This window comes from Bidens hawaiensis, unplaced genomic scaffold (assembly GCF_021521415.1).
Source record: "Bidens hawaiensis isolate Kalapana, Puna unplaced genomic scaffold, B.hawaiensis_p1.1 tig00021681_1, whole genome shotgun sequence".
In the NCBI taxonomy this organism is placed as follows: Eukaryota; Viridiplantae; Streptophyta; class Magnoliopsida; order Asterales; family Asteraceae; genus Bidens; species Bidens hawaiensis.
In genome coordinates, this window is record NW_027493369.1 from 87,948 (window position 1) to 100,099 (window position 12,152).

Genomic DNA, 12,152 nt, shown 5'->3' on the forward strand with positions numbered 1-12,152 from the left:
GAAACGGAGGAAGAAATGCGTAAGTTCTACCCTCGGTTGTTTATGTAATAGATATGTTTCGGGGATGAAACATTTTTAAGGAGGGAAGACTTGTAATGTCCTCATTTTTTAGATTAATTAAATATTACGAGTTTATTTTAGTCTCGTGTCGTGTAACGCCATTTATTTTAATTAAAATAGTAGGAAAGGATAAGGTTAGCATGGTTATTGGACTTGAACATAATTATGGGCCTAAAAGCCTTTGGGCTTGTCCTATTTAAACCCTAAAACCCAAATCCTTTTTCTTATCCTCATCATTCCCTCATCATCACCTTTCCAACATTCCATCTTTCCATTTTTATCCAAGATCTAGTTTAATCGCATTGAAAGGTAAACATTATGTTTAAGATCGAAAGTTATCCTTTTTCGATTCATTTTCATTTCATTCTCCCTCCGTTCAAGATAATAATAAATGAACGAGCGGGTTGAAAGTGGTAATGAACCGCACCAAACCGACTCTCATAGACCTTAAACGAATCAATAACCTGACTCTAACGAACTTTAATCGAACCCGAGAGTAAGTTAGAACCCGAGTTAAAGGTTTGATAATAAAGAACATCTATTAAAAATCAGAATACGATTAAGCTATACAACGTAATAAACGCATGTAATGATAAAACCCGATTCAGATTCGGGTCAAGAAAAGCTGGTGAACGGTCCAGCCATCGGCTCGAGTAGATAACGTGAAAACATAAAACCGGATCCCAATGGCTCGGCAAAAGGCTAAGGAACTCGAGCTATGAGAGGACTCGAACCAAGAAAGGATGACATAGAACCCAGAACGGCTCAAGTCGCAAGGGAATCAGGTCCATATGCGACTCTTCTGAGAAGAACCAGTCGCATAAGCCCCTGTGCGACTCAATCAAACCATTCGCGCGACTTGTTTCTATGCGAATCCTTTATATGCAAGCCGTTTTCATGCGAATCCTTTTTATGCGAGCCGTTTTCATGCGAATCCTTTCTATGCGAGTCGTTTTCAAGCGAACCCTTTTCATGCGACTCGAATTACTCTTGTGCGATTCGTTTGGAAAATCTTTCATGCGACCCGATTGGACTTTCCTATGCAAATAAATTTAGGGTCACACTTGGTTCCACCCAGTTCCTATTCACCATCGCAAAGCATGGCCGGAAATGGAGGAGTGGTTTTGCAGAGAGTGGGTGAGGAAGAAAGAGACGGGTGGGGGAAGGTCTTAGGTCACGGTTTATATACTTAGGGTTAGGGGGCTATTTTGGTAATTTGCTAATAATAATAATAATAATAATAATAATAATAATAATAAAACTATAATAATATTAATAATAAAGCTAGGAAATAATAAAAATAATACATAATAATAATAATAAAAGTATTATATGGATGCGAGGACTTGATCAAACCCGAACTTCGTTCAAAGCATGAACGAAACCCGAACCCGAGACCCGACTTGTTTAACAACCCGTGACCCGTCTCAAATAAAGGAGTGGGAGGAATGTGAACCGAATGCGAGAATCAACCCGTTAATAAAGGAATTTGTTAACGAATGATAGCTTATAAAAAATATATAATAATAAGTATGGATGGGAGAACTTAAAATAACGTTAAGAATGTGAACTAATAATAATGAAATAAGTATAATATATATATATATATATATATATATATATAATAACAAATATCGTTAGGAATGCAAACTAATGAAGTCGGTTCAGTAATAAAATAAAGTTAAGTATATTAAACTAATACGATCGGTTTAAGGAGATTATATGTTCGGTTCAGTTAACTTAAAAGTTAACCCCGTTAACTTAAGAAATTAAATAACAAACAAATGTAGATAATTAATACGTATACACTATTAACAGTTAGAAGAGCTCAGTTGAAGAAAGGTATTACGATTAAATCAGAAATGAATCGTCTACAGGTGAGTTCTAGCCCCTTCTTTATGTGTTTGGTTTTCGGGGCTGTGAGCATACTACGATGTGGGTTAGATTAATACACTTACCTTAAATGGTAAGGGTATATTAGATATATGCTGGTGTATGATTGTGAATAATATAGATTGATTAACTAGTATACACGTAGTTTGATATATTAGTTATGATTGAAGGAAGTAAAAGAACTGTAACGAAGGTATGGTTGTATGGTATGATAAAGGGCACCGGGCCCTAATAATAACTAAGGTATGTAGGATGCCAGATCCTTATAATTTCCGAGGTACGTACGGTGCCGGCCCCTTATAATTTCCGAGGTATATAGGGTGTCGGACCCTTATAATTTCCTAGGTATGTAGGGTGCCGGACCCTTATAATATCCGAGGTATGTAGGGAGCTGGACCCTTTTAATATCCAAGGTATATATGGAGAAATGCTTTTTAAAATAATGAAGTAAAATGAAGGTAACGTAAGCATAGAAGCAATAAGTAAGACAGTAAGAATGTATGAACACATGTATGTATATATGAATGATACATGAACAGGTTAGTATGTAATACGTATCTCCGGACGCGTATTAATAAGTAAGTGTATGTAATTTATGTTAATTAACTAGAACTCACTCAGCGTAGCTGACTTTTAGTATGCTCGCAGGTGAGTAGAATAAGGCAGGTTGCTTAGAAGGATACACGTGGCAAATAAATGAAGACTGGCATCAAAGAGAAGAGAATACACGTGTTATTTATGTTTAATATTCAAGACTTATGTTATTTCAGTTTAAACAAGTACTTATGTTATGTAAGATTGGTTGACTTTATATTCCGCAATTTGTTTTAATTAACTCTGATTTTCGAATTATGTGAATGAGTAAATCTAACCCGAGCAAAAGTGGGCACCCGGATCGGGGGCCTTACATAAGTGGGCTGGGGAAAAACCGTTATGTGATCAATTTCCAATTTATTCAAACTAGAATGTCATAAAAGATGCACAATCAGAGATAAAAACGGTGGATGGTTTGTCCATGGAGGGGTGGAATTAGACGTGGAGGGAGGAACCGTGTACACCTTTAGAAGTCCAAGAATTTTGGGATTGCCTTATGAACTTACCAGGAATTGTTTTAAATGAGTGGGATGATAAGTGGGTGTGGGAACTAGGGAAGGACGATGTGTTCTATACCAAATCAGTGCGAAAAGCTTCAACAGACACAACCCTAGATGCCTCAAACTTCATTTGGATTGGAATAAATGGGTACCGTTAAAGGTAAATCTCTTTAATTGGAGGGCGGATATGGGGAGAATCGCGACCTCTGATGCTCTTTTCAAATGAAGCGTGGTTGAGGAAATAAATTGGTATCCATTATGTGAAGGCAAGAAGGAAGCGGTAAATCATTTATTAATTTCATTTTATTTCGCCTCGGTGATTAGGCAATTTGTTAGTAGTTGGTGTGAAATCAATCCGGTGTACGCGTTCGAGATTCGGGACCTCCTCAAGAACCATCATACTAGCAGCCAAGAGAAGACAAAAAGGAAAGCAATTCAAGCGGTGATCATCATGACGTGTTGGTGTTTGTGGAAAGCAAGGAACGAAGCTCTTTTTGAAAGCAAACAGGCTTTGGTGAGTAGAATAAAGGAGGATATTAAAAGACAAAGCTATCTTTGGGTGAAAAACAGGGGTAAACAAGTAGAGTTGAATTGGGAAAATTGGTGTTCCTTTTCGTTTTGAGAATTTATGTAATCAACAGTGCTATGTATTCTGGTGTTATGTTGTTTTCTAGTCAAGTTTCTTGGTAGGCTAGATTTCTTTTTTCTTTCAATAAACTTGGCCGTTCAAAAAAAAAAGAAAAGATTATTAATATAATCAGATAGAGAGAATGATGTAAGAATGCTGTAAAAAAAACCCTATCAAAAAGGAGTTTATTAAAATATAATTATAATAATAATTTCTCTTATTTATTGTCAATTGTTTGTTGTTTTTTTTCCCTACCTTTTGGAGAGAGAGAGAGAGGGCTCCTTGGGATCAAAAAGTCAAAAATCACAGACCCCCCTGCGACCATCAAATCACACTCCGCAACTCCAATTCCCCTTTCATTCATTTCTTCCGATTGCTTCAAATCAATCGTCCCAAGTTAACCACCACCTTTTATTTCATGTAAGTTCTTTAAACCCTGTTACTCTTTGGGGCTTGATTATTAACTTCTTTCCTTTAAGGGCAATATTAGGGCTAATTACTGTATGCCCAGTTTATTTTTCACCTAACTTCACCTGGGTTTTGGTTTACCTGTAGTTTTCTTTAGGGTTTATTATCACTATTTGTTACACTTTATGTTATATGGATTAATATGCAATGTTTTTATAGTATTTTAGATTACTTTACCAAGATCAAGGGCCGGGCGGTGCCTTTGACCCGTGCGATTGCGAGTTTTTAATGAGGTGAACTGAAGGCTTTAATATTATGCTTATATTTTATATTATGATTGATGTTTTTGTTTAATTATGCAGAGTCAGCTGTATACCACAAAAGAAGTTGGATACAAGTTTAATCATTTGTGGTATTTGAGAGTCGGTAATGGCGGAGCTCAGTCCTAGGACTGATACTTCAACTGATGGCGACACCGAAGACAAGGGTTTGGGGGTAATTTTTATTTTACTTTTTGAAGTATTTTTTATTTTATGTTTTTAGATGCATTAGTTACACTGCTTTGATTTGACTGATAGTTGGTATCTACTAAGAATTGACAAATCTATGTATATTTTGAGAATTATATTTAATGATTGTTATTTAAATTAGACAAATCTTTCTGGCGGGCTTGAATATAAATGGGCCATTTTTTTAGTATGACTTGAGACGGGCAGGGTTGACCAGTTAACATTTTTTCTGAAACAATATTGTTACAGTGATGATTTGAACTCTGGAATATAATAATTTTTAGCAAAGTTGTTCATTCAACTCGTATAAGATAAAATAAAGTCCTAATCGATCCATTTAAGTTGATAATTTCTAAGGTGCGTTATTTGTGATTTTATTGCAGTTTCATAGCAGTCAATCACATGGGCTTGTGGTTTCTGATGCTAGTGATAAGTCAAGGGATCAAAAGGTTTGACTTTCGGTTACAAGTTCATATTTTTATTTTAATTGCTAAACATTTAATACCTGAAATGTCTTTAAAATGATGGCTTCATTATCATAAATCAGAATCCAATCTTGAAAAAAAAAGGAAAAAGAAAATGCAGAGCTAGATTTTATAATAAAAGAAACAAACATACAACAGGTTGTTTTTATTATTTTGGGACACATTATATTTAAGTAATTTTGTAATCAAGTTGTCAACTTGCTGATTCTTTAACTGTATGTTTCAGACACTTCGTAGGCTTGCCCAGAATCGTGAAGCTGCAAGAAAGAGCCGTCTGCGGAAGAAAGTAAATTTTCTTTAATTTGTTTCCTATGTTTTGTTACAAAGTTGTTTTACTATATATTAGGGATTAATGAAATCAATTGACATGAATCATGAATTTAAAGTGTCATAAACTCATGTCAAACTCATGAGTTTGACATGAAAATTTTACTATATAACCTGAAAATTTTACATGAACCCGAAATCATGTCAAACTCATGAATCTGAACACGTCATGCGTATTCACTGATTTACGCCAGCACATCTCCTTAAACTGATTTTTTTTTCTGTTTTCATATTAATACTCAAAAATTACAATTTACAGCCAAAGATACGTGTATGTTTAAATATATCAATCTTGATCTTTGTTTTCTTTTTTATTCTTAAATTTTGACATAACCAGTTAAGACATGAGTCACATTTTTCCAAAAATTACTGTTGATATGATTGCCAAATAGTTAAGTCTACTTCTCAAGAAACAGCTGATTAATGTGCTTACTAATTCGTGTCTATTCAAATTAATTTCTAATTTGTTTTTTAAAACTTTTGGTTTATAGGCCTATGTCCAACAGCTGGAAAGTAGTAGAATGAAGCTGACTCAACTTGAGCAAGAGCTTCAGAGAGCCCGGCAGCAAGTACGGTTTGATTAACCATTATTGTCTATGCATTTCTTTTCAGTTTTATTTCATTTTCTATTTTGAAAATTATTTCAATTGTCTTAAATGATTTTTTTTTAATAGGGCATCTTCATTTCAAGTTCAGGAGAACAATCTCAATCAATGAGCGGGAACGGTAAGACCTCTTGTGATTTTTAGTAATTCTGTTAAAACTAGTTCTTTTAGATATCAATAAATGCAGCAATCTATCTTTATTAAGAATATAGTGTTACAATTTGAAGTAGTAACATGTGGACAAGGGTTAAACAAACGTGTTAGGATTGGGGGCTAAATGGTTTTGGGTTGTAACTAGGTTGACACAGTTAACCCACTTAAGAGACGGGTCAGTTGCAACCAACTCATCTCCAAACTGTTTTGACATTACAATTAGAATTAGGGCCAAGTCAAGGGGCTTGGGCTCGAGCTGTAAGTTGAATGAGCTGGCTCGTGTTGGATCGTTTATTTAGCAAGCTGAAAAGTTGAGCTCAGGTCAGCTTGTTTATTTTAAAGAGTTGAAAATTCGAGCTCGAACTTGGTTTGCTTATTCCAACGAGCTTTTTTAGTCACTCAAGCTTGGCTAGTTTATTATAACAAGCTGTAAATTTGAGCTCGAGATCGGCTTTTCAGCTCGCTAAAATATATGAGCTGAGCTGGAGCTTGACAAAAAAGCTTGAGCCCGCTCATTAGTTTGTTTTCTTTCTTTTTTCTTTTGTTTTGTTTTTCTTAATATTTGTTTATACAATTGAAAAGTGAAAAACAAATTTATATACTGAGGGATTTATTTATAATAATATATGCATTATTTTTTTTCTCTATTTTTTAAAGATAATGTATTATTTTGGTTTTTGTTTTATTTCAATGTTTATTATTGTTATGATTATAAATGTGTGTGTGTGTGTATGTATATATTAAAATTTGTGGTGTAATTTCAATGAGCCAGTTAGTGTGCGAGCCATGAGCTGACACTGGCTCGGGCTTGGCTCATTTACAAACGACTGAATGAGCTTTTTTGCAGCGGGCAACTAGCTTTTTGAGCAACCCTAGGTATAATGTAAAAAGAATTTATACAACATTAACAATATTATTTTGCACCTTTTTGAACAGTTTCCTTACTAGCTATATTATTTTCATTTAACTCGTTTGTGATAAAATAACCCAAACCGGCCCATTATGAAACTACTTTTGCAGGAGCGTTGGCTTTTGATGTTGAATATGGGCGGTGGCTAGAAGAACACAACCGGCGAATAAATGAGCTGAAAGGGGCGGTTAGCAATCATGCAGGTGATGGTGAACTAAGGATCATAGTTGATGGTGTTGTTGCACATTATGAGGATATTTTCAGAATCAAAAGTGATGCTGCAAAAGCCGATGTCTTTCATGTTTTATCGGGCATGTGGAAAACACCTGCCGAAAGATGTTTTCTCTGGTTAGGTGGATTCCGTTCTTCAGAACTCTTAAAGGTCAGTATCAGATCCTGCTCATCTTTTTGAATTGTGCTAGGTATCTTGATTTTGATTCGTGGTTGATGTATTAGGAGTTTTTTACATGTTTGGATTCATAATTATAAATTTGAAGTTTTTGGATTCATTGTGGTTTTGGATTAAATTTTGAGTTTTTGGTTTCATATTTATTTTTAAAATTTTATTCCTCTGTCTTCTTCAAGTACATCATCATCATCGTACTCAGTATATCCCACCAATAGCAAAGCTATGGTAGGGTCTGAGGAGGGTAAGATGTAGACAGCCTTACCTCTACCCCATGGGGATAGAGAGGCTGCTTCCGGTGAGACCCCCGGCTCGATAGTAGTTTTGCATCAAGCCTTGGACATATTATATAAGGCACATAGCACTCAATCATCGGGACGCCGGCTGATTGGTGCATGTACCCTTGTCTTTCGGCTATCAACGCCACCACATGATGCCTGATTAACCTTCCATCACTTTTAACGTTATTTTCACAAAATTAGTAAAATAACGTCAAAATTAGTGCAATTTTACTTTTGTCCACCCGAGGGTTCACACATATATACATTATATGCGCGCACCGCAAGCAGGGCACTGTCTTCTTCAAGTACGTGATTAATAATTAAGAATAAAAAGTAATGTTTTCATAAACGTTGCATAAAAAGTAATCTATTTCCTTCAAAAATCTCATTGACTGCCTGATTATTACTTCAAGCTGCATATTTTATTTAAGACTTTTATTATATTAAAACTGTAATTTGATACTAAAATAAATCAGTTACATATTTTGTTATAAATTAATTATAGGGAAAATTCCTAAAATAGCCCAATTTCAGAGAGAGATTCCAACTATAACCCTCCAAAATTCAAATTCCCCATTTGTCCCTTTACTAACTCGTCTTCGCCTCTACGTTAGAAAATCGAGACGACATGTTTCTTAACTCGCCGCCTCATCTCCAGATTAACTCATAACTCATCGCCTCCCTGCCATGTTAGCTCAAAACCTATCGTCTCCCCTCCATGTCAGCTCAATACTCGCCGTCTCTCCGCCGTGTTAGCCAAAAAATTAAATCTGGAGATGAGGCAGCGAGTTAAGAAACATGTCGTCTCGATTTTCTAACGTAGAGGCGAAGATGAGTTAGTAAAGGGACAAATAGGGAATTTGAATTTTGCAGGGTTATAGTTGGAATCTCTTTCTAAATTGGGCTATTTTGGGAATAATTATATGCATATGTAATTTTTATTCTTAAATTAAATAAATTTTTATTTATGTAAGGTATTATATTTTAGGAATATTGGTTTTAAATAATCCCAACTATGGCCTATTGGTAAATATCAGTCCCAACTTTGCTGACCGTCCCAACTATTGATGTATTTGTTTTTAACGGGCCGCGACTAACAGATGTTAACTCCGTTAGTGATTTGCTGACGTGGACCTTCTTCTCCGGCCAGAAACCTCCAACTCGCCTCTATTCTCCCTAATATCGTTACACCATCTCTCTCTATCTTTCCCCTCATTCGAAACCTAACCGACGTGCCGCCGTTGTTGTCTCCGGCGAAGTCCACCCTCGTCAATCGTGCACCATTCGAGGTAATTGACACATCATTCGACTCGTTTTTATCCTCTTAACAAAAGCCCTATGCTTATTTTGTAAATCGTGTAACATTGATTTCAAATTTTTGAAAATAAAATCGGGTTTGGTATATAGGGATTGGCCATGAAAGAAGATGAAATCTACTTCATTTTCTAATTTCCGATGTCTTTTGAAGAGGGAGGGAGACGGTGTGACGATATTAGGGAGAATGGAGGCAAGTTGCATGTTTCCGGCAAGTTTCCGGCCGGAGAAGAAGGTTCACGTCAGCAAATCACTAACGGAGTTAACATCCGTTAGCCGTGGCCCGTTAAAAACAAATACATCAATAGTTGGGACGGTCAGCAGGCAAGTGTAAAGTTGGGAATTAATATTTACCAATAGGCCATAGATGGGATTATTTAAAACCAATATTCCTATATTTTATTAAAAATTGTAAATCCACACCAAAACATAATTTAGTTTCAAATTTTGTTGTAAATTAGTTATGTAGGTATTTTTAAGTCGTTTACGGCGCGATCCTATTTTTGAAACCGGTCCAACCAGTTGACTAGTAAGGCTAGCGATTCTATAACCGGTCATGCAAAACATGGATAAAAACACAAATAATGACATGTGTGAAACTCTGACTATGCTGACTTTTTTTTGCTTGCAGCTGCTTATAACACAATTGGAACCTTTGACCGAGCAACAGTTATTGGCAATCGGCAACCTACAGCAGTCATCACAGCAAGCCGAGGACGCGTTATCACAAGGGATGGAGGCATTGCAGCAGTCGCTAGCCGAGACCATAGCCGGATCTCTCGGTACCTCAAATTCATCGGGCAATGTAGCCAACTACATGGGCCAGATGGCTATGGCTATGGGTAAACTAGGAACCCTAGAGGGCTTCATCCGACAGGTCTATTGATCATCCTGAACTTTAGCCTAGCCAAGCCTGAGCTCAACTACACTCGAGTTAGGATCGTTCTAAGCTCCATTTCTAAAGTTCAAGCTCGGGTTGTAATTAGTTTTTCAAGCTTGAGCTCAGCTCGGGCTTGGGTCGTTTATTATTTGTTAATTAATTTGCTATATGTTTTTAAATTGTAGTGTTTAGATATATAACATAATATATATATTTTGTCATAATTTAATATATTATAGTAGTTATTATATAAAAGTCTATAAATATAATATGAATAATAAACTCGTATAGGCTCGCGAACGATCTTGTCTCGTTTTTGGGCTTAAATCATGCTGAAAACCGAAAATTCAGTTGTTTGTTTTTAAAAATTATTTGGGTTCAGTGTTTTTCATTTTTATGATTTTCGAGTTTTACAATGGGTCCTGTTCGGTTTCGGAAAAAAAAAGTCTAAGAATGTTGAATTTCGGTCTAAAAGTTTTTGTTAGTTAATGATTGATTAATTATTTTATATTTGGCCTAACTATATCGGGCTACACCATTTGTTAATTTCTTATGCATTACTTAACATTCAAAAATCAAAATTATAATTCATAAATTCAATAGCATGCATTAAAAGTAAACGGTTTTTCGGTTATTCGTTTTTTTTTTCGGTTTTTAGAAAATACAAAACCGAAACGAAACCTGAAATTCGGTTTTCAGAAAATACGAAACCGAGTTTTGGTTTTTTGTATGATCCAGTTATTTCGGTTGGTTATGTCGGTTAATTTGGTTTTCGTTTGGTTTTTTTGCTAAATATTTTGGGCCACACCATTTGTTGATTTGTAGTTATTTGGTTCGGTTCGTTCTTCAAAGAATACAAAAGCAAACTATCGGTTATTTTTTATGATTTGGTTATTTTGGTTCGGTTATGTTGGTTAATTTGGTTTTTCTTAGGTTTTTGCGCTAAATATTTTGGGCTACAACGTTTGTTGATTTCTTATAAATTAGTTAACACTCAGAAATCAAAATTATAACCCTGAAGATCAATAACAAATATTAAGAAAATAAACTATTCTTTCAGTTATTTGGTATAGTTTTCAGAAAATACAAAATCGAAACAAAACCGTAAAATTCGGCTTTCAGAAAATACAAAACCTAGCCATCTTTTTTTTTTTCTTTTTTTTTTGTTGTGTGTGTGTGATTCAGTTATTTCAGTTCAGTTTTATGATCACCCATATTAAACAAGTTTATTCTATCCTTTAACCAGGCGGACAACTTAAGGCAACAAACCTTCCAACAAATGCATAGGATATTAACAACTCGCCAGTCTGCTCGAGCCCTCATTGCCATTAATGACTATTCATCTCGGCTTCGAGCTCTGAGCTCATTATGGCTCGCGCGCCCTCGTGAGTGACCAAATCAGTTCTTGTACCCAAGTTGTTGTACCAGTTAAAAACAAGATAACTTCATGTGCAAGAAAGTAAGGATTTGTAACAAACAGGAAGTGATGAAGCAAGCATCATCTATAACAGCCATCAAATTCTTTTGGAATCTTCTTTAATGGTGCTGAGTTTTATCCTTTTTTTTTTTTTTTTTTTTATGAATGATATTTCGACTATTAACTTATAAATTACAATAATTTGGTGACAGCTTTGGGTTTGTTTCGTGTTTTGGTACTAGTATGTTGTGGAAATGTAGTAGACAGATTTTGTTAATAGCAAGCAACTATGGTTTGTGATTACATGTTTCTTGATGTTTTATGTAGAACTTGAATGGATGTTTGTTTCAACATTCGATTTAATCCAAATTTTGACCGGTGTGGTTTAAATGGTTACGAGAGCTTACAAGGTCGAAAATTATGTATGTTTAATGCATGAATCTTTAAAATGACACCAAGATAAAACTTACAATAGTGTTAATAGTTTAAAATGACTGTATTTGTTTTTTTCAACTTTTGTTTATTTATCTTTTGTTCTCAAATAATAAAACTTGGTATATATTTAGCTCGTGATAAAAGAAGTGAATGAAAATGATCAAGAATGGATGATGTTTTTGTAATTAAGAGGTGATAAAGATGGTAAAACCTAAAATAAATTTCAGTCTGAAAAAGTAACTGTTTGAACTTTGAAGGGAAAAAAAAAACTTTAAACTTTACAAATAATATCTTCTAAAATCCAAATATTATTTATTTATTTTTTAAAATCGTTAAAACAAGTTTAT

At 34.9% G+C, this 12,152-nt stretch overlaps 1 protein-coding gene across 1 annotated transcript; it reads left to right on the forward strand.

Annotated features, from left to right (window-relative positions):
• Positions 1-4,315: 4,315 nt before the first annotated feature.
• On the forward strand, positions 4,316-11,360 carry LOC143563995 (transcription factor TGA2.3-like). Its single transcript, XM_077051399.1, has 9 exons — positions 4,316-4,376; positions 4,446-4,578; positions 4,976-5,041; positions 5,304-5,363; positions 5,896-5,973; positions 6,079-6,130; positions 7,183-7,454; positions 9,705-9,950; positions 11,200-11,360. The coding sequence occupies exons 2-9, from the start codon at positions 4,513-4,515 to the stop codon at positions 11,344-11,346; spliced, it is 987 nt and encodes a 328-aa protein (XP_076907514.1). The 5' UTR covers positions 4,316-4,376; positions 4,446-4,512; the 3' UTR covers positions 11,347-11,360.
• Positions 11,361-12,152: the final 792 nt, after the last annotated feature.

Excerpts from the sequence above, each read along its gene's own strand:
- LOC143563995 (XM_077051399.1), top strand. The coding sequence starts at position 4,513 with ATGGCGGAGCTCAGTCCTAGGACTGATACTTCAACTGATGGCGACACC. Across the intron at positions 5,042-5,303 it reads ATAAGTCAAGGGATCAAAAG|ACACTTCGTAGGCTTGCCCA; the intron begins GTTTGACTTTCG and ends TGTATGTTTCAG. Across the intron at positions 6,131-7,182 it reads TCAATCAATGAGCGGGAACG|GAGCGTTGGCTTTTGATGTT; the intron begins GTAAGACCTCTT and ends CTACTTTTGCAG.